This window comes from Delphinus delphis, chromosome 20 (genome assembly GCF_949987515.2).
Source record: "Delphinus delphis chromosome 20, mDelDel1.2, whole genome shotgun sequence".
Lineage (NCBI taxonomy): Eukaryota > Metazoa > Chordata > Mammalia > Artiodactyla > Delphinidae > Delphinus > Delphinus delphis.
Genome location: NC_082702.1, coordinates 49,738,237 through 49,761,531, shown reverse-complemented (window position 1 = coordinate 49,761,531; position 23,295 = coordinate 49,738,237). Strand labels below are relative to the sequence as shown.

General features: G+C 46.6%; 1 protein-coding gene across 5 annotated transcripts in view; it reads right to left on the bottom strand.

Annotated features, from left to right (window-relative positions):
* The window catches only part of WWOX (WW domain containing oxidoreductase), a 977,516-nt gene that overhangs the window by 769,033 nt on the left and 185,188 nt on the right, over nucleotides 1-23,295 (bottom strand). The window contains exons 6-7 of one of the 5 annotated variants that reach the window (XM_060000172.1): nucleotides 20,604-20,645; nucleotides 18,466-18,540 (exon numbers count right to left, since the gene is read on the bottom strand). The exons of the other annotated variants lie outside the window; for them this stretch is intronic. Coding sequence (XP_059856155.1) covers nucleotides 20,634-20,645 — 12 coding nt within the window. The 3' untranslated portion in view covers nucleotides 18,466-18,540; nucleotides 20,604-20,633. Of the gene's footprint in view, nucleotides 1-18,465; nucleotides 18,541-20,603; nucleotides 20,646-23,295 lie in introns of those variants that run through there. 5 annotated transcript variants of the gene reach the window in all.

Genomic DNA, 23,295 nt, shown 5'->3' with positions numbered 1-23,295 from the left:
AATAACAAAACTGCATCTCACTTCCATAGGCCACATCCAGTCATTTTATGCCCACTGCTCATGAGTGTGGTGAAATAAGCAGGGATAGGCAGTATTATTCCCATTTCACCCAAGCGTGGTTACAGGGTTACATCTCCATGTGTCTGGCCCACTCTCACAGTTAAGTCTACTTTGCACATGGAAGGTAAAGCAAAAAGAATGAGCAATAACTGGTTCTATCATACGATAGTCTCCAAGGAATCTCATGTCCATCTAAACTAGAAACATAAGCCACTCTCATGAGACTCTCTATATTAGTACATAACTGCTTTTATTACCTGGTCGCCTAACTGTGCTCTTTGGAAGGAGAAGGGTTATGTTTACAAAAAGTACACTAATAACAGATAAATAGTAATGGTATTACCTTCACTCTTAACTATTGTTTTGGGAATTGATAAGACTTCTAGCTGAACATTTCACTTAATAACAAATGCAAGCAACTCAAGTATAAATAAGAAAACACTCTCAGTGATGATTTCTGCAACTGGAAGACACTTTAGTTGCAAATAAAAGCCCTCCCAAATTATGGACACGAATCTGAATCAAACGTATTCAGGGACTGTAGGTGTTAAAAATAATACAGAGTATGAAAAAAATCTATATTGTAATCTTTTTCGGGCAGAAACAAATTATCTTATTTACTACATGAATGGTTTCCTCAATTTAACGCCAATCTTCAGAGTCAACTTCCACCTGTCTGAATAGATAGGCTGCACCAGAAAAGACTAGATTATTTATATGACGAGGTAGTGTTTAAAAATAAAGCGGAGAGATTTCTTTACCTCTATTGAAAGTAAGAATAACACGCATATCATCCTGGCTTACAAAACACCTAATTTCATTCTCTTCTGTTTCCAGGAGGAAGTTTGAAAAGTAGACATGAAATAGTAAATTAAATTACTCTTTGGGGGTGAGTGAAAGGAGAGAAGAGAATCTTTACATTTTCCTGGCATGTTCAGAAAAACACACCCATACACAGTGTACACAAACACGGCTCCAACTCTGTTTTCTAGCTTAATAACTAGAAGTGGAACATCTGACCACTACTGAAATTTGCTTTCAAAACACTTTCATTTAGGACATTTTATATAGTACTTTGGTTGGTTTAGAATCAGTTATTGGTTTTTTTCTTTACACTTGTGGTAAAATATATCCAGCATAAAATTTACCACTGTAATCATTTCAAGTGGACAGTGCAGTGGCTTTAAGTACATGCGTGCAGTTACTGGTTTGTATTAAAATAGCAATGACAAAAACAAACATTTGTAATCAAGGGACAGCTTCAATTTTTAAGGAATGTCTTTAAATGCTGTTTAGACATTAGGGATTAAAATCTACAAAGACCGTCAATGGGCGGGGGAAAAAAAGATGCTTCACTTTTTAAGTCTTGGCTATGTTGGCAAGAAACAGTGGAGCTATTCCCCACGACCATCTCCTCCTCCTATGAACATATTCAGGAAACTGCTTATGCTTGACACAGGCTATATTTGGGGACACTGCTAAATGCCACAGAATTCGCCCAGGGACCTCGCTACCTGGCCTCGTACACCCCAGTCACATGCTTCCGTGAGAGCTGCAAAGGGAGGTCACGCTCACCACAAAGCCCCAAGAACTATTTTTGCTGCTCTTACGGCCTTTAGTGATAGAATCAGCAGATACTGAAACATCCCTCTTTCCAGAACCTTCCAAGGGGGAGACTGTTCTAAGAAATAAAGTCCTTTCTTTTCATCCTGTTATCATTTCCTATTCCTTGCAGAGAGCCGGGTCTCCAAATGCCCACAGAGCAGGGCTGGCTGGACACAGAGGCCAGCGGGGCAAATGCCAGAGTCTGGAGGAAACCAGAACCCAGTGCTCAGCCCACAGATGCCCCTGAGGCTGCAATTTCACATAAGAACTACTTCTTATGATAATTAAACATACATCACATGGGCAAAGGTGAGCTGTCCCAGACCAGAGGGAGGGAGGGAGGGAGGGAGTGGCAGTGCCGCAGTGTGGGAAGGGTTTTCAAGAGTGTCTTTCAACAGAAGGCACGGACTGCTTGCTAGCGCGCGCACCTGCATTATCTGTAGTGCGTTTCTGTTCTCACTAATAGCTCTTGTTGTGAAAGCAATGAATACGGCAAACTTCCTCATTTAATCTTATTTCTGCATCTTGCTCTTTGGAACCCCAACACTGAGCACAGCAGGCCTCCAGGAACTATTTGTTGTTCCTGAGGAAGAAGCAAACCTTCCCAAAGTTCTTACAGGGCCATTACTTCTATCATCAGCACCATCTTCTTCTTTACCACCAATCTGTAGAAAAGTGAAAAATTAAACAGCTTGCCCAAGGCTACCCAGATCAAGATCTGTATTTCTTTATCTAAAACCTGTGTGTGGAAGGAGTCTGAATCTTTTTTTTAAGAAGCCTACAGCAGTGCCTTGGCCGTGTGCTACGAAACGTCCCCCACACAGCCTGGACCCACACCCGGACGTCAAACACATTAATATTTCTGCAGCTAAAGCTATCAGTCGTCACATAAAATGGGTACCTGGGACAAATGAGGATTATAAACAAGAATGATATAAATGGGAGGATTAGGAACGATAGTTCCACTCAACTTGTGATGCTCCCTCGAGTTGGCCACCAGCTTAAAGAACATTTTTCGTTTGCTTTTCAAGCTTTTGGATTTTTGACCTGCAGATCAGGGAGTCGAGACCTGAAGAAATCAGGACACGTTCCGGTTTGCGGACTCCGACCCTCTTGCTCTTTTAAGGTTGGCTCTGGGTGCTAAGAGCATTGCTGAAGCCTGACAACCTTTGCAAGGAACCACTTTAGGGTAAATACTGAAGGCACAGTCAGGGACCTGGAGAAGACGACTTCAGCAAACGGCTTACAGAAAAAAAGCATCCCTACTGGACAGAGAAGAGACAACTCTTGAAGTGGAAAAAAAGGGAAAAAAAGTTGGTGGGAGCCTCATGTCATGCCAGAGAGAGGTTTCCCAGTGGGAATTAGAGCGGAGGGAGCAGTGATTCCCCGAACGATGGAAAGGAGACAGCCGGTGGCTTTTGTCCACTGAGTACTCCGTGCCCTGCCAGCGTGACGCCGCTTCGTCCTTGCGGAAGCCTTAAACCCCATGGATGGTGTTCTCTCCTTCAACGCTGGGGTTGCTGGGGACCACAGACCCCATGAAGATGCCCCAGACCCATCCCCGGGGAAGTGCAAAAAGGGATGGGAAATCAGCCAGCCCTGGAAAGCTGCACACTTCTCACCCCCATCTGGACTTGTAGGGACACCAGTGCACACAAATGAAGCCAGCCTGTCAGATGATGACAGAGTGATTTCTTTCCCAGTTGACATATTCATTTATCATCTTTCATCAGACAGACCTGGACTATAATTTAGTCCCATCGCTACTGCTTAAATGAACTCCCACTCTGGATGCATTTTAACAGATTCTTCAGCAGGGGGTCACTTAGGGACTCGGATGTCAAAAGGTCCGGATTTGAGCCCAGAGCAGTGGCTCCTGGGGGCGGTGCCTAGCGCTGGGCAGAGGATCCAGGACGCCAAGGATGACTATTAATTGATGGTGTTGATGATAATGAGCCCCAGGGGCCATAAGAAAATGCAGCAAGAGAAAATCAGTTGGAAAAGTAGAATTTTTGCATGTAGTTGTCATCCCCAGAGTGGGCAAGTTACATTCCATATTCAAATAGAATACAACCTAAAAAGCTTCAGAAACTGTTTACTGGAGAAAATTTTTTTAATGAAATTAAATACGCCTTGGCAGTGAAAGTTCTGTCTACATTTTAAATAAGTCGTGCCTTTAAATGCCTCTGTGAGATAATTAAGTCTATGAGGGTAGCAAGCAAGAAGACAGAAATGTTGGTACTGATGATGAAACAAAAATATAAATTACAAATTAAACATGGGGTGGGTGCCGGAAACCGTGCTTGGTGTTCTTTTTCAGGAAAGCAACAACACTGCCAGAGACTACAAAGAAAACAAAACGAAACAACCAAAACATGAGGGCAGAGGGGTTAAGTAACTTGTCCAAAGATACACAATCGAGCAGCCGTGGAGCTGGGGCTTTAATATTTATATTCCTTCATGAAGCCAAGCCTCTTCTGTGCGATGAGAACATGCATCAGCCTACATCTCCAAGGGAGTGGTTACAACATGGCATTGTCAGAGAAAGACCTGATGAGGTGGCAGGGTATAAAAACAAGGCTGATTAGGCTGCCCTGGCACACTGCATACAGCCTTGCGTTTTAAGTTTCTGCAACTGAGCATACGGGTACTGAACAGAAAACCCAAAATGACACCATCAGCTGCGTTCTGCCCATGTGTTGGGACCTCATCGGCCAGGTTGCTCCACGGAGATGGAGCCGTGTGGTCTGGGTTACGTAGTGAACCCAGTTAGCGTAGTGAAAGAAGAATGCAGAGTTCCAACATGGGATAAGGGGGGGCCGTGGACTTCCAGAGGGGAGCCTGAAAGTTCAGAGGCAGGCGGGGATTCAAATTCTATGTCCCCGCTTCTTAACTGTACAACTCGGGGCATCTCTCTGAGCTTTTATTTCCTCATCTGTAAAAGGAGTCCCACCACCTCGTGGGGACTGAGAGAAGGGAACGATATCGTGTGTGCCAAGCCCAAGGCCCCAGGAGGCATTCAATGCCGAGCGTTTAATTTGATGGTTATTTTACTTTTTAATCCTTCTCATCATCCAAAGCCACTGATGAATGGTCGACGTGAGGCCACAAACATCAAACAAACTTCTAACCCCTAAACCTTCTATCCCAGGGCAATGGACTGGCTTCCTTGCCTATGAGGCTAATACATCAGCAGTCGCTCAGGTTACAGGCCCACGGAAAACACAGGGTGACAAAAGCCCCTTGCAGCAATCTCCGAGAAGGAGAAATAAATTAATCAAGCTGCCAAACGGAGAAGGCCGGGTCGACCTCCTTCTGATCTCATTACTTCTCTATTACCCTTTTGAAAAACACCCTCTTACAGAGATCACTAATTGAAGATTATGTGGGGGGAAATCGCACCTCTCTATCACGGTGGTAACTCTGCCTCATTTGTCATTCTAATAATTCACTTCTTTTCTTTTCTGAAGAGACAGAGACACTAATGGACTATCATCAGTTAAAAAGGCAATTTTTCCATTTAATTGCACTCATTAAATACTGCAATAGAACAATCGGAAAAGCAATATTCTCAATATTTAATCATAGTATAGGAATAATGAAACATTGCTTGAAAATAAATCCCGGAACATTTATAAAGTCGTAAAGGAGCTGTTTTAACAACACCTGTAATCAGAGGCAACATATTTAAAACGAGACACGTGATTTTTCATTTCACCTGATTAGAGCTGGTACACATTTGCACTGCAGACGGAAGGATTCAAACAGGCTGGTTACCCTGAACGGCTAGCTCTGGCTTTAACGGTCTAAGCCGTTGTGTAACCAGCAAACCGCTTCCCATGTGTTCCAGAGTTGAAGGCTCTAACACAGGCCAGTCTTCCAGGCGAGCTTGACCAAGAAATCGGAGAAATGGGCTGCTGGGCCCATGAGTAGTTCTTGCCCGGAGTGGGTTTTCTGAGAACAAAGACTAATCACCACTTTCACATTTTAACAGCCTTATTGAGATAGAATTCGCGTACCAAACAATTCGCCCATTTAAAGGGTACAATTCAATGCTTCCCAGTACATTCACAGAGTCCTGTATCTGTTGCCACAGTTGATTTTAAAACATTTTCATGACTTTTAGTTACTCCTATTCCCCCCACCCCCGCCCCACTCCCAGCCCTAAACAACACTAATGTACTTTTTTTCTTACTCTAGATTTCCTTGTTTGGGACGTTTCATATAAATGGAATCATACAATAAGTGGTCTTCTGTGACTGGCTTCTTTCACTGACCATAATATTTTCATGTTCCATCTGTGCTGTAGCACATGTCAGGACTTCACTCCTTTTTTATGACTCTATAGTATTCCCCTGCATGGACATTGCTGGATGTCCAGCAATGTCCATCAATCCATTGATGGACATCAATGGATGTCCATCAATCCATTGATGGATTCCCCTCCCCCCACCTTTTGACTATTATGAATACTGTAGCTATAAACGGACCAACCAAGTAGTTTAAACCAAGCTCAAACAGGAAGACAGAAAAGGTGGAAGCTGTTAGGTCTTCTGATCATACTGTGTATCCTCAACTGAGCTTCCTGCACATACTGTTTGTCCCCCTGCTGTTAATAGAAGATTCCAGAAGTCATGTGAGGACGTAGACAAGGACTGTCTGTTGCATCATCTAATGTATAAATATCACAGTAGGTGCTTCAGTAAACATACGCTGAACAAGTGAGTGTACGAGTGAATGGATGCATCTGTACTGTTAGTGATGCCATGGAACGGTTTGGATGCCTCCCCGACCACCACTAGAATTTCCATCAATGCCTAGAAAGCAAGTTAAAACAAACAAATCCAGGAAAACACCTATCATGTCCTAAGCTTCAAGACCAATCCCACAGGCTCTTCTGTCCATCAGATGGCCACACCCAGACTCTCCTGAGCAGACCTTCTGAAGCAGCCCCTTAATTCTGCACTCAGGTTGTTAAAGTACTTTCTATGATTTCTCTATAGCAGACATCAGCATATCACAGCCCACCACCCAAATCTAACCCATTGCTAATGTTTGTATGGGCCTGGGGGCTAAGAATGGCTTTAACATTTTTAAATGGCTGGGGAAAAAATTCAAAAGAAGAATATTTAGTGTCATGTCAACATTACAAGAAATTGAAATTTCAGTGTCCACATACAGGGTTTTGCTTGCTGTACGTTGGACCGCCACCATGCCCATTCATTGACATACTGTCTATTTGCCCTGCAAAGGCAGAGGTGAACAGTTGCAACAGAAACTGTACTGTAAAACCTAAAATATTTACTGTCTGTTCCATTACAAGAAAAGTTCGCTGACACCTGCTCCAAACTAACTTTACTTACATGTACAAAAGTAATCTTTAGGGGAAGCATGATCCAGGGACAGAGAGTTAATTCAAAAGATTTAGTCAGACCCACTTGGCATCTGCATCCTGTCTCTAACACTCATTTGCATCTGATGCAAAGGCAAGTTACTCAAACTCTCTGAGTCCCCATTTTCCCCACCAGAAATGGGGCTAATGATACCTATGTCACTGGGTTGTTGTGAAGTTAAAAAAGAGATAAATGTGAAATACTCTGGCACAGACTTTGGCCATACTCATGACTCAATAAATGCTAGCCGTCAGGATTATATATCGTGAACTCGAAAGAAGAAAATTTTGGAAACGCAGAGGAACGCAATTACGTTAGAAAGGGAATCAGAGGCCAAATGTCATCCCCCCCACCCCGCCCCCAGAGGCTGGCTAATATCCAGAAGGTTTGGGAGATGTTAAAAACAAAAGAACAACAAACTGCATAATCAGCATATAACCAAATCCAGATGGATTTGGTTCATTTGCTATTTTGCACTGGTTGTCCTTCTCTCCCCCATAAACCCCATCCCACTGGCAGGCCAAGTGAGAAGCAAATACACAGTCGTCTCATGTATATACGACAAAATTGAAACCATTTGTTTTTTTTGTAAAATTTGGAGCTAAGTGTTCGGGAGAGACATTTGGGGTTGGCCATTCAAGTTGCTGATTCGATGCGCTCATTCAAATCTGCCTTCTATCCACAACCTGTCCACGTGGGTCTGTCACTCGCAGTATGTTTCAGAGACACCCCAAAGTGAAACCCATTTGCATCCACTTGGTATGAAGAACTCAATGTCACTAAGCATCACCTGGAAACACGGCCCCCACCGCCAAAAGCTGCTCCCGCACCTCCGCGTGTTCAGGACTAAGCCTCAAAGCTGGAAACAGTCACACCACAGCCCTCGGCTGGGAACGCGCTCCTGGCGGCGCAGAAGCTGACCCTGCGCGTGTGTCCTCACTCCACATTCAGGGTCTTAACTGCTGGACCACGTGACTTCCTATCATTTACTTTTCCATGCGCTCTGGTATACCACTCAAGACAACGAGAGTAATCAGATCACACACAAATGCAAGCCCCACGTCTTTATTCCCGGTTTGGACATCCTTTGAAGGACTGAATATTCAATCCCACAGACCCACAAACATCAGGCTGGGATTCTTGTGGCAGACTACGAAGAGGTTTCATTTCAAGGTCCAGCAAGATTTCCAGTTATGTTACTCTATTCCAGCCTTAATTTTTTAAAAAACATATTAACTGTGATCTTATGCTTAGGCTTAAACAATAGAAAACTGGGGGTGGGGGGCAGTGGGTGCTATACAGACTCTAAGATCCCTGCTCTGGACAAGGTACATTTTTCAATCAAGGCTCATGAATTCCTATTTACACTAGAAATTTTAGGTCCCAAACTTTTTTCTCTGATTTAAAAATCACAAATGCCTAGGCAACAGGCAGGTTTTCTCAGTGCAGAATATCAGCATTCTATTTGTAAAGTTATTGGTTAAGGTGTGGATACATTATAAATAGAATAAAGCTACGAACAACTGAGACTCTGATGGTAAATGAGACCATCTGAAAACTTTGCAGTCTGGCAGTCACAGCAAGACGACAGCCTCTGAAAGCATATGCTATTTTCATCTTCTGCAATCAAATCACAGCTTCAATTAAAGACATATACTGTGTGTTAGTACATATGGGATGGCATCAAAATTTTCCAAGAACACTATCTCTCTCTTCTGTTAGATGAGGTATACCATCTTCCGCAAAACAGCTGGATCGTTTGTCAATAACCAAGAGCGCCAGATGGTTAGAAACATCCAGATACTTGAAAACATCTGGCTATTCCATCCTTCATCCAGATGTTCAGAGACCCCTAGATGCAGCCTGCTACCTTTGGTTACATAACTCTAAAACGCATTTGGCCAAGAGGTAAGTTTGCTTCATCCGTCCCTTCTCGGGATAACTATGTTTGGCAAAAGAGGCCTACGTTCTTTGGGGAATAATGCTGATATGGGAATTTATTTCATCAGTATGAATTAACCAAACTATTTCTGGGGGATAAAAAACAAATGCAAAATTGTCTTGCTGTGTAAGGCAGGTTCAGCCATGTTCAACTATGTACTTGGAGTTCACAGAAGTGTAACTACCGCTAGACACCAATCACAGCCAGAGTTTAGCATGACAGTTCACACAGAGGGTGGTAAAAAAAAAAAGTGTGTTGGGTGAATGCCGATAGAGTTTGTTAGAACGCTAGTGTACTCTTCCACTGGAAGATCCAGGTGTGATGGCAGATCTACATCTTGAATACTGTCATTCGTTCGTTCATTCAACAAAGATTGACTTGGCTCCTACTGTCTTCAGAGTGACATACATGAGGCAGAGAAATCAACACTGAGTAAAACAGATACGGTTCCTGCCCTCATGGAGTTTCCAGACTAGCTGGAGAGAAGAGATTAAGCAAATATTCTCACCCAAATGAATATACCATTATCCATATGTCATGGTAAGTGCTATGAAATAAAGGTAAAGAGTATTGGGAGGAGGTCTGATGGAGATTAGGAGGTCAGAAAGAAAATACCTGAAGTCTTAAAAGATGACGCTTAGCAAGGAAGACTGGGGAAAGCATTCCACCCAGAGCCACCCAGAGCCGACAGCATGGCTGGGCGGGGAAGCACAATGCCTGGAATAGCTTGACCTCCTCACAGAGCACAGGGGAGGCTGAATGCATAGAGTGGTAGGTATGACTCCAAAGGGGCAGCTCGAGGGAGATCTCTATGGTAGTGGTTACGTGAACCCATCCATGTGAGGAAATGGCAGAGAACGTAAATCACCAAAAACTTCACGGCTTAAAATCACACAAATTAATCACCTTCCCATTCTATATATCAGAGGTCCAACACGGATCTCACTGGGTTAGCCCCAGGCGTCGGCAGGACGCACTCCTTCCCAGCATCTCTAAGGGGAGAATCCACCCCATCGTCCTTTTCACCTTCCAGGGGCTCACTTCCCTGAGCTCATGCACCCTCTCTCTCCACCTGCAGAACCAGCAGCGTCTGGCTGAGTTCCCACTCTGAGTGCCTCATCTGATTCCCTCTTGCACTTTTAATCATCCTTCTAATTACACTGGGCCCACCCAGATAATCCTGGATAATCCCTCTATTTTAAATTCAGCTGATTAGTCATCTTAATCTCACCTGCAACCTTAATTCCCCTTTGCCATGTGACCTAACATAGTCACAGGTTCATCTCTGGGGCCAGAGTTCTATCCACTGCAGTACTATATGCTCACATTGTACCAACGTCAGTTTCCTGGCTTGGATATCGCGTTGGCCCAAAAGTTCGTCTGGGTTTTTCCATAACATCTTATGGAAAAACCCAAATGAACTTCTGGGCCAGCCCGATACTTCACCGTAGTTATGTAAGATGTAAGCCTTGTACAAAGCTGGATAAGGAGTCCATGGATCGTCCCTGCTATTTTTTGTAGCTTCCTATGAACCTATAATTGTTTCAAAATAAAGGGTTTTTTCAACCATTTTTTTAAACAGCCAACACTTAAAAGACATACGTGTATGACACAGTTCAAAGTACTTTACATGTATGATCCCATTCAATCCCCGCAACTCTATAAAATAGGTACTATTCCCGTTCTCCAGATGAGGCGACTGAAGCCAAGATAGGTTTTATTAATTAATTTAATAATAGGTTTTATTAATTTAATTTGGCCATTTGAATCCAAATAGGGTGTCTCTAAAGGTTGTATCGTAACACGTGTTTGTTTCATGGAGTCAAATTCTAATTAAGGTGCCAAATATATAAACCATACCCCAAAAACAGACTGCTGAGAATGACCATCACGGAAAGACAGAAACAAAGCCCTGGAAGACAAAAACCCTAGATGAGCCTTAAAAGGCCATTTGGGAGGCTAAATGCTGGCCCGTCTCAGAAGAACCTCCCAAACAGCTCTCTCCATTGCCTAAAAAAATTGAGTTGGAGCCAGGGTAAAGACTGAGAGTACCTGGGTTAATCCACCATGCCTTGGGAGCCACTGCTTACGAGTTAATCTACAGGGCAGTTTCCTACTGAATGCGAGCTACCTTTCTTTTCCTCCCTTTCTCCCAAACACACGGGTCCAAGAACGAACGGGGCTGTCCACATAAATCCTTCACTTCTGAAAACTGTCTTCAAGGATGTGTGGCACAAAGCACCTCTTGTTCATTCCCACCCTTTCATGGTTTTAGCTCTGGGGAATGGACATTTGACCATGACCAGGTCCAAAAGACAGGCAGCCTAGATTCTCTCCTGAGAATCTAAACCTGCAGCTGAGACACAAAGGCAGGAGATCAGAGCTGAATCATCAACCCAAGGACGGTTCATGAAAATAGACCGTTCCGTGAGTTTGTGGCCATGGTGACCACAGGCCCCCGAGCACAAGGATGAAAGCTACACACTTAGGATGACAGTCTGAGGTACACTGGGTCCCTGATGCACCAACTCTGGGCTGCTCCCCTCTGAAAAATAAGCCGCAGTGTGTTTGCCTTTTTGTTACATGCGACCAAAGTCGTACCAGATACAGTATCACGTTTTCCTTCTCAAGTTATCCAGTCTTTTCTGCTGCTTGCAACCAAAGAGCCCTAAAGGATGCGATGCCTCCAACCATAATAGAAAGCTGGAAATTCTCCAATTCTTTATGCTCTCCCCTCTCATCCCTCCATTCGCATTACCTTCAAAGCGAAAACTTTTCTAGAAATTTAGATACACACATAGCAAAAAAACAAAAACAAACAAAAAAAAAACAATCCTCCCAAGCCCAGGGCTCCTAAAGGTTTCTACAGACTGCTTCTCAGTTGCAGGAGGGCCACTCAATTGTCACCTCCTCTAGGAAGTAGGGATCAAGTGCATGTCATCCTCTAACTCTGAATTTGAGCGACGAAATGCCTCTAACACAAAGGGAAAATGACTCACATCCCCTCAGTGTTTTCTAAAGGGATATTGTTAGAACCAATTTCTACTCCTGAATCTTTTGTGCTCCAGGATGGAAGCAGGCAGCGGTCCAAACGCTGTGTAACCTTTTCAGCAGCCATAAGGAAAAAGTCACTACCACTTTGCTTTTTATACCAAGGCTGAAGAAAGAACGCGCAAAGCCAATGCACGAGGGGATTAGCGATGTCTTCCAAAAAAGAAACAGAAAATGTTTATGGGGAGTGAAAATGAATGATAATCGTCTCACTGTCCACTCTCATTTCCTAGTGGTTGCACCAAGTCCCTGGATGTCATAAACACTGAAAGGGGAGTAAAACGCTCTAATAAATCAAGGTGAGGACACTGGGAAAGGAGCCGGCGGTGAGGCACACCTGCTGAGAGTGCCTCACCAACTCTCGGGCCGGTGAGTCGACAAGCAGAGAGCAGCCTTCCAGAACCTACATGGGGGCGACCCCCAAGCAGAGGGAAAACGGATTCCTCCTGCTTCACACAAGTGTGAGCGCACACACCATGCATGCACACGCACATCCTCTAGTTCTAAGGACGATGACGATGCACGCATCTCTGATATCTTCCCACCACTTCTCTATGCTGTAGCCCAACGTTTCTTAACCCAGCACTACGGACACACTTCTTCACGCGGGGGTTACCCTGCACATTGTCGATGTTTAGCAGCACCCCTGGCCCCAACCCGCCAGATGCCAGGAGCCCCTCTCCATTACACTGTGACAAACAAAACATGTTTCCAGACTTTGTCAAATGTCCCCTGGGAGGCAAAATCAATCCCAAGGAAGGACAACTGCTTTGCCTGAACTCACTGTGTGTGTGCGTGTGTATTTACCCAAAACCCCATCAGCACTGAAGTCTCTACAGTTGTTTATCCAAACCTCCACCTGGGTAACCTCTACTCATCCTTCCACATTCAGCCTCAGAACAACTTACATCCAAGAGCCTTCTCTGACTCCTCTGTTCCTTGGAGGACGTAAATACCCCTTCTCCAGGTGTCCCTGGTTTCCTGGACCATAGGAGCCCCAGCCCACCCATGGACTCCTCTCTCGCCAGGCTTCGACTCTAGATTCTACCTCTCTTGCAAGGAGGAAACATATTTATCTCATCTTTTGTGTCCCCAGCGCTCAGGAGAGTGCTGGGTCATAGCAGATGCTCGATAAAGGCTTGTTAGAAAAATGAATAATGAATGAACAAAGAGACAAAGGGAAGCGGCAGCAGGAGGCATGTCATGGAGGACACATGAGTACAAGATTCTACAGCTTTAAAAACAGCATGGAGAAGCTCTCCAGCCAGGAGTCTACTACCTGGGATGGAACACAGCAAAAAAAAAAAAAAAAAAATTACATCATCATCACCATCAGACAGAAATAGAATTTCACGGGTTGTAAAGCCAGATGAAGCAGCAGAGAGACAGTACAGGAATAAAAAGGCCCCATTTTCCAGATTAGAAAACTGAGGCTCAGAAAGGTCAAACATGTTCTCCAGGGCCACACAATGGAGAAGTGAGAGAACTGTGATTTGAAGGTAAGCCTTGAGGTCTCTGTACCACCAACCAGGAAACAACACTGCACGTGGGGTGAGAGCTGTCTACTTGAATCCTATGGCCATGGGAAACATGGGAAACATTTTAAGCAGAAGACTATGCACATCTTGGGACTTCCCAGGTGGTCCACTGGTTAGGACTCCATGCTTCCTCTACAGGGGGCACAGGTTCGATCCCGGTTGGGGAACTGAGATCCTGCTTGCTGTATGATGCAGCCCCCCCAAAAAAAAACAGAGGAAGAAGAAGAAGACTACTTGGATCTCTTGCCAAGATGCTAAGTGTGTGACAAGAGAGGCACTCTCACTCGCTTTGTGGCGGTGGGGGGAGAACGGACACAGTCCTCTGGGAAAGGAATGTGACAGCACATGTTAAGAGACCATGTGACGGTTGAACCTTTGAACCAGCTGTTCCACTTCAGGAAATTTAACCAAACAAAACCATCTAAGACACACACACAAGCCCACGCCTGCTCAGTGCCCAGATGTAGACACTGTGCACTGCACTTATGACAGCAAACAACAACAACGAATGTAGAAACCCCCTAAACATTCAACAATAGGATAATGGTTAAATAAACACAGATCCACTCCACTGAATACTATGTTACCATGTAAAAGGGTGTTTATCAGGAGAGTGCTAAAATGGGAGGACAGATTTGGTTAGAATGTTGCGTGAAAAACCTAGGAGTCATATTTTTTAAAATGCAATCACGACTTAGATCATCTGTAGCATATTCGCACAATGCAATACTCGACAACCAGGAGAACAAATGAGCTACAACCTTAGGCAACACTAAGCATAAATCTTATAAGCATAACGTTGGAAGAAAGAAGCCAGACACACAGGAGTACCCACTGGACGACTCCATTTGTAGAAGGTAATTCCATTTACGTAAGATCAAAAGCAGACAGAACTCATCTTTGCGGTCCAAAGGCAGGATAGTGGGGAGCCTCGGTGAGGTCTGGGGGATAATGATTGAATGACAGCAGAAGCGGGCTTCAGAGTTATGTTTTCTTTCCTGATCCAGTTACTGACTGCCTGGGTGTGCTCTGTTTCTTCACCGTCATCCAGCAGCAAGAATGCCCACTTTTCACGTGTGTGTGTTTTATTTCCACAGAGTTTTAAAACCACAGTCACAATTCCATAAAAACAAGAAGCTGCCTCTGAGTTGGGAGAAAGTCAATCACGGCATTAATGGAGGTTGTCTTTCGATGGACACACCATGGAAACTGTCTTATCCTCTTTGTACTTCTCTATATTATCCGAAAAATTCAATAATAAGCATTTTTATGGGGGGGAGGGAGTAAACAGTACTTAAAACGTGTGGCAGGGTCACACGAATATACCAACAGTGTTCAAAGACTTGAGATGCGGGTGTGTGTGGGCACGCGTGTGTTTTACCATGAGAAACACTGCCAGGCAGGAGGAAGGAGGTCCTTCTAATCTCCACAGGAATGTTCTCTCTCACTGGCCAGGCTGGACACCTAACCACAGAGAGGCAGAGTTTAAAATCTGCCAGGAATCATTAAAGAAACACTAAAGATATATCACAGTAAAAAAGTATGAAAGCACATATGCCAAAATACTGTGGATAGGGTAGTTGGGGATTTTTATTTTCCTCTTATCTGTATTTCTGTTTTTCTTAAGTACTGGAAATGTATGTATTATTTGTGCTGAGTTACTCATCTGAAAATGGGGATAACAGAAACTTGAGTAACTACGATAAACCATGTAAGCACACACCGGGTGCGATAAGCACATTTAACAAGTGGTTTTCTTTCCTCTTCACATAATTATTTTCATGTTGTACAAAACTTGCAAAGGTATCGTTAAGAGTACAGGGTGAAAGATTTTTCTTCCGAAAAACAACAGTTCCACTTCTCATTCTCAACGTTTCTAGTACTATTTCCCCAGTGCCGTTAGGTACTGAATTTTAAAGAAAGGTAGCTCTTCTAGGTAAACCTCTACTTTTGCCTCACGTTTAATGGTTTCTTACATAAGAAAACATGCGTTTTATATAGCAGAGAGAAGGAAAACAGACAACATCTGACACCAAAGAACTAGAGAGAGAGAGAGACTGGGGTAGTGGGAGGATGGAGGAATGGATGTATGGAGGGACGGACAGATGAATGAATGGATGGATGGATGGATGAGATGATGGATAGAAAGCTGGCTGGCTGGCTGGCTGGCTGGATGGATGGGTAAGAACTAGAATAAACTGCCCAGAAATGGTCAAGACATTCAAATGAAACAGGACGTCTCTCTCTGTGACAGATGCCAGCAAGAATTCCCATCCCATGCGTGGAGTGACTTCCCAGAGGGCCCCCAGCTGACTGTGAAAGTGGGAGGAAGCTGACAGAAGAAACGGAGATGACTTACTAAATAAGAACAATAGCGTTAATGGCAGAGATGGCCGTGGTGGCTGTGGTTACGGACTGGCAGCAGCGGGAAGAAATATTTAAGGAGTCTCACCTACATGTCCAACACACTTTTCTCGAAGTGCTTTCCATTCTTCATCTGGTAAAGAGGAGTGAAGACTGCAGATGGAATTAGGATTGCTAGTCTGCGGACCTTATGATGGGAAAATTGTCCTTCACATCAATGTGATCACAAGGGCCTTAACACAGGAAAAGGAGGCAGAAGAGACAACGAGAGACATGGGCATCTGAGAAGGACCTCGCCCAATGCTACTGGCTTGTGCACGGAGGAAGGGGCCACGAGTCAAGAAACGGGGACAATCTCTATAAGCTGGAAAAGACAAGGAGATGGATTCTCTCCGGCAGCCTCCAGAAAGAACAGGCCCTGGCAACACCGATTTCAGCCCAAGGAGACCTGTGTTCATCTTCTGGCCTCCAGAACTAGAAGGTAATAAATCTGTGTTGTTTGAGGTCATTAAGTTTAAGGAAATTTATTATGGCAGCCATAGAAAACTAATACCCACACCAGGCTACTTTTTAAAACTAATTTTTATTACGTAAGCCATACATGAGCACAGTTCCCCATTTAAAATCATCTAAGCATTGGGACTTCCCTGGCAGTCCAGTGGGTAAGACTCCACGCTCCCAATGCAGGGGGTCTGGGTTCAATCCCTGGTCAGGGAACCAGATCCCACATGCGCAAGTTCAGAGTCTGCATGCTGCAACTAAAGATCCTGCATGCTGCAACTAAGACCCGGCACAGCAGGAGCAAGGGAGGGGGGAGGGAGGGGGAGGGAGGGGGAGGGAGGGGGAGGGGAGGAGGGGGAGGGGAGGAGGGGGAGGGGAGGAGGGAGGGGGAGGAGGGGGAGGGAGGGAGGGGAGGTGAGGAGGGGAGGGAGGGGAGAGGAGGAGGGAGGGAGGGAGGGGAGGGGGAGGCAGGGAGGGAGGGAGGGGAGGGGAGGAGGGAGGGAGGGAGGGGAGGGGGAGGCAGGGAGGGAGGGAGGGGAGGGGAGGAGGGAGGGAGGGGAGGGGAGGAGGGAGGGAGGGAGGGGAGGGGGAGGCAGGGAGGGAGGGAGGGGAGGGGGAGGCAGGGAGGGAGGGGAGGGGGAGGCAGGGAGGGAGGGGAGGGAGGGAGGGAGGGGAGGGGGAGGCAGGGAGGGAGGGGAGGGAGGGAGGGAGGGAGGGGGAGGGGAGGAGGGGGAGGGGAGGGGGGAGGGGGAGGGAGGGGAGTGGGAGGGGGGAGGGAGGGGGAGGGGAGGAGGGGGAGGGGAGGGGGCGGGAGGGGGAGGGAGGGGGAGGGGAGGAGGGGGAGGGGAGAGGGGAGGGGAGGGGGAGGGGGGAGGGGGAGGGAGGGAGGGGAGGTGAGGAGGGGAGGGAGGGGAGGGAAGGAGGGAGGGAGGGGAGGGGGAGGCAGGGAGGGAGGGGAGGGGGAGGCAGGGAGGGAGGGGAGGGGGAGGCAGGGAGGGAGGGAGGGGAGGGGGAGGCAGGGAGGGAGGGGAGGGGGAGGCAGGGAGGGAGGGGAGGGAGGGAGGGAGGGAGGGAGGGAGGGAGGGAGGGAGGGGAGGGGGAGGCAGGGAGGGAGGGGAGGGAGGGAGGGAGGGAGGGAGGGGAGGGGGGGAGGGAGGGAGGGAGGGAGGGAGGGGAGTGGGAGGGCGGGAGGGAGGGGAGGAGGGAGGGGAGGGGGAGGGTGGGAGGGGAGGGGGAGGGTGGGAGGGGAGGGGAGGGGGAGGGCAGGGGAGAAGGGGAGGGAGGGGAGGGGGAGGGAGGGGGAGGGAGGGGGAGGGAGGGAGGGGGAGGGAAGTCCCTGTTTAAAAATAAAACCAAAAACTAAAAAACATTTAAGCGTCATGGACAAGGCTAAAGGCCCCCGCGGCTCTCAGTCCTGGCCCTTTTCCACACTGTCCACCCCCTACAGAGATAGTAATAATAATATATATACAATAAGCTGGGTGTGCACTTCCTAGGTCTCCTGGTCTGCGTTTCCTTACATATACGTGTGCCCGGGTCACAATACATGCAGATTCTTTCAGCAGTTCCAGGCATCCAACAGTTAACACCCTCTCACCAGGAAGGAAACCTGCTCACCAGGCCCACACGGAGGGAGCCCAGGGTCTGCTGTTGCTCCTACACGGAAGTGACAGTTTGAGGGTCTTTCACATACCTCCTTTCTCCCTCCCAGTTGTAAGTCCCCCCATTATGGAGCCTGGGGTCAGAACTGAGTTGTCCAAGCCTGAACCTGTTAAGTGTTCATCGCTTAGAAGATCAAGAAGAGAATTTGTTTATACATGTTGGGCCTTGTATTACCATAAAAAAAATTAGCTTAAGACACTGAGATTTCAGTGTAGCTTAAGGAAATTCACGAGTAGATGGACAGACAGTAAGTGAAGTGTTCTTATGGGAGATGCCGTATTACTTTTGGATATGTGATCGCATAAAAAAAAAAACCCACCAATCAGTGTAGCACGGTGGGGTGAGGGAGGAGCTATGGATGGTGATGGTGATGGTGACGGTGACGGTGACAGTGACGGTGATGGTGACGACGGACGAAGAAGAGCTAAAGGAGAAAGATAGGAGGGAGGATGAGAAAACAGCCACAACCACCACAACACTCATAGCTCTGACAGTCACTGAACGCTGACTGCTGCTGGTCTAAGCATCACACACATTTGACCTCATTTAATCCTTTCAACAATCCTATCCTAAGTCCAATTATTATCCCCATTTTACACAGGGGAACATTCAGACTGAGAAGAGTTACGCCATGGTCCGAGGAGTGGACCCAGAATTCAAATCCATGGCATCTGCCCGACTCTGGCGACCATGTTCACAACCACCGAGGCAGACGCTGCTGCGTGCCCCCCTCTGATCACTCCCTGTCCTCTTTGTAAACAGCACCCCAGTTTAGTTCTGAGTAGCCACGTACCCAGTAAAGACAATCACTTTTTCAGGCTCCCTTGTAGCTATAGGGTGACCGTGTGATAGACACGCTGGCGTGCGCCTCTTGCCTGCCCCCCTTCTTCTTGTTAAGGAAGAAGATGTGATGCCTGGAGGCTGAGCAGCCGCATGCTAAGAATGGCTGTGGGGGGGGGGGGGGTTCCCTGGTGGCACAGTGGTTAAGAATCCGCCTGCCAATGCAGGGGACATGGGTTCGAGCCCTGGTCCGGGAAGATCCCACATGCCGTGGAGCAACTAAGCCTGTGCGCCACAACTACTGAGCCTGCATGCCACAACTACTGAACCCCGCGCGCCTAGAGCTCGTGCTCCAGAACAAGAGGAGCGCCACCGCAATGAGAAGCCCATGCACCGCAACGAAGAGTAGCCCCCGCTCACCACAACTAGAGAAAGCCCACACACAGCAACGAAGGCCCAACGCAGCCAAAAATAAATTTAAAAAATAAGTTAAAAGAAAAAAAAAAAAAAAAAAAAGAATGGCTGAGGGGAGAGACCACAGCACTTCCAGCCCCTGAAGGCATCACAGACATGATGGGCTCCCAACTGAACAGCCTACCTCTAAGTCCCTTGTAACAAGGGAGAGATGAAGGCCTGGCTGGGAAAGCTGGGGTCCAGGCCAAGCCCTTCCTGATGCAGGCACTGCAGGAAGGTGAACCCCAGTCAGTACAGGACGCACTTAAGCTCCCTTCCATCCATCAGCGGCACAGACGGGACATCACATATGGGATCTGGTTTTGGTTCTGAAGCCTTAGGGTCACGGTACTTGACCGCAATCTGAATTTTGCTAACTCAGATGGAGGTTTTTTTTTTTTTTTTTAGGTGCAACCTGTACAACCTCTAACATGAGAGACATCCAGTAAGTATGTGCTCAGTAAAACGAGCAGGAGAGCAAGAAAGCAGACCATGAGCAAGATTTCTCATGAAGAGGCATGTTGAGGGCCAGGGGAATCCTGCCTGCCTTCAGCCTTAGCACTTGTGTTAGTTTCTTACTGCTGCTGTAATAAATAACCCTAAACTTAAGCCTTAAAATAACACCAATTTATTCTCTTACAGTTCTGGAGGTCCAAAGTCCAAAGTCGTTCTCACTGAGCTAAACTCAAGGCATCAACAGGACTGCTTCCTTCTGGAAGCCCCAGGGGAGAATCTGCTACTTCCCTCTCCCAGCTTCTGGAGGCCACCTGCATTCCTTGGTTCACAGCTGCATCACCTTTGCTTCCTGCTTCCATTGTCACCCGGCTACCTTCTTCCCCTGTGGTCAAATTTCCCTCTGCCTCCCTTCTACAGGAATACTAATAAGAACGCTTAGAGCCCACCGAGGTAATCCAGGATGATGTCCCTTCTCAAGACCCTTCATTTGACCACATTGACAAAGTCCTTTTTGCCATATAAAGTCACAATCACAAGTTCCAGGGACTAGGACCTGGGTATCTTTGGGGGCCATTGGTCAGCCCACCAGAGTCCTCCATTTATTTACTGAAGACCAGGCACTGGGCTAGCAATGAACGGGCAGCAGTGAACTGGGATCGTAAAAAATACCTTTTCTAACAGACTCTGCCTAAGCTATTGGTGAATCACATCCTATAACGCAGTCAGAGCATATAAATCACAATGAGTTAAAGACAATAGTACAGGATCAAAAAGTTAAAGTTACTGATGAATTCTTACCATTATCTGACAAAGGTTTTTGGAGAGCTGTCACAGGAAACTCTGAAGAAGAAAACAAGGAGGTTGGAAATGGGTCATGAAAGAGAAAACACCTGGAAGCCTAAAATGAGGAAAAGAGTGGGCTACTCAAGACACACCACACAAGTGGGGTTCCCCGGGAATTGTGGGAAGAAACGGGGCTCCCTGGGAACTGTGGGAAGAGGTGGGGTTCCCCGGGAATTGTGGGAAGAAACGGGGCTCCCTGGGAACTGTGGGAAGAGGTGGGGTTCCCCGGGAATTGTGGGAAGAAACAGGGTTCCCCTGGAACTGTGGAAAGAAGGGGGATTCTCCAGGAACTGTGGGAAGAAATGGGGTTCCCAGGAACTGTGGGAATAAGTGGAGGTTCCCCAGGAGCTGTGGGAAGAAGTGGGGTTCACATTTCTAGACTCTCTGATGTGCAGCAAGAAATGTACCCTTCTAGTCACAAATGAAGCAAGCCCAACAAATACACTGAAAAGACATTATAAGTGGATGAACAGCTGAGGCTACACAGGGGCCGGTCTTCGGGAAGAATGCCCGGATGGACTCCCACATAACTCTGGGAACTCCTGCGGGTGCCATAAGACAGGATTCTAAAAGAGCTACTGCCACAGGGGCAAGAAAATCTCCAGCGGGACCCTGATCGCTTGACCAGCCAACACATAACCACCACTGGAGACTTAGGTGGAAACAGCTGGGCTCACCCTTCCAGAATCTTCTACCATAAAATGTCCAGGGATACCATGGATATTATTATTCTATACTGCACCTCCCCAAATCCTTCCTATCTCACATTTTCTTTGTGTCACTTGTTCCATTTTTGAATGAAGGAAGAAGCCATCTGTTCATTACAAAAGCACCTGAGCTACAATATCATGTATTACTAAAAGGTAATTCTCAGGGAAGACTTAGGTGGCGACACACAGATGCTTCTCCAAATGTGGGCAGCTGTCTATATATAAACACAGCTCGAATCAACTGTGGGGTGTACCAGCCAAAGTCGACTGGTCATGTGAAGCACATCTGGATTAAGACCTGTTCCCAATCAAAGGAAAGTCATTCTTCCTGGTGGTCCGACCACTTAACTTAAACAAAAAGAACTGAGCCAACTTTCATCAATGAGCCTTTCTTCCAACCGAAAAGAAAAAAGAAAATAAAAAATGAGAGTTGGCTACTGGTTATGGCGATGTTTTGCCACAAGGTTAATAATGATGGGTTTCAGGTCACTGGCAATTTCTCATTTCAAACGAACTTGAACCATCAACCCTCAAGGGCCGATTGTTTAATGTGGGCTGTCTGCACCCACAGCGCTTCTCGGACACCCACGTGGTGGGTGGGTGACATTCTGCCATTGCATCATTACCAAAAACAAGAGAGAGACTTTTCATCCTTAAAATTTTAAAAAAAGTGCTCATATGCTTGAGCTCCATGGAAGACCCATAGGCTTGTTCCATTTCATGATGACTGGAACTTGAATTAGAGACTTGTAATCAATTCACAGGAACTGGGCTCCTTCTTCCAGAGGGAACTTGGGAGGAAAACATTTGAAATATCCCTGCCACCATTCAGAAGACTCCACAGCTTTTTCCTCCATACTGCTGGTCACTTTTTCTCAGATGCTCATTTCACTTCTAAGTGGCCCAGACAGAGGGTTCAAGGCTCCCCCTTCCCCAGTACTGAGAAAGCAGGCTGGACGGACAGAAGAATGAATGAATAAAGCTGCTTAAGTTGGGAAGGGAAACACTGGGGAGTAGTGGAGATGATGGAAAACAAGAAATCACACGCCCTTCGGATGTCTTTACTCAGCCCCAGCTGATTGTTGTCTCCTCCTCCAATTTTTAAATCTAATGGGAACGCCAGCTTTTCACGTGACATCTCCCAATTTGTATACGTACCTCAGCCATTTTTTTAATTAATTAATTTTATTTATTTATTTTTGGCTGCGTTGGGTCTTCGTTGCTGCGCGCGGGCTTTCTCTAGTTGCGGCGAGCGGGGGTTACTCTTCGTTGTGGTGCGCGGGCTTCTCACTGCAGTGGCTTCTCTTGTTGTGGAGCATGGGCTCTAGGCGCACGGGCTTCAGTAGTTGGGGCACACGGGCTCAGCGGCTGTGGCTCGTGGGCTCTAGAGCACAGGCTCAGTAGTTGTGGCGCACGGGCTTAGTTGCTCCGGGGCATGTGGGATCTTCCCAGACCAGGGCTCAAACCCGTGTCCCCTGCACTGGCAGGCAGATTCTTAACCACTGTGCCACCAGGGAAGCCCTTGGTCATTTTTTAAAGTCACTGTGTGAGCAAAACAAAACACATCTGCCAGCAGGTGATGTCTACTGATGCAGAGGAGCATGACACTGAGTTTTCTCCTCCAGAAGTCATATCCAAAGCCATGGCTTGTCCCTGGTCTGGGCCAAGACAAGTGTGAAAAGGGGAGGCAGAGAGGCAGGAGGAAAATCTGGGAGCTGCAGGCTGGTCCTCAGACTTTCCTAAGTGATATACTGGCCTGTCAAATTTCATGACCTGGGGAGGATGATAAACACACTCAAAAACCTCATCTAATTTTAGAGTAAGTTACTTTGACGCATGAACCAACTTGTGGGCAGATCAGCCTCCACACTGTGACCTAAGCTATGCCAAATACCCCCTGAAGGAGGGAGAGGAAGGGCTCCATTCTAACACGCTGC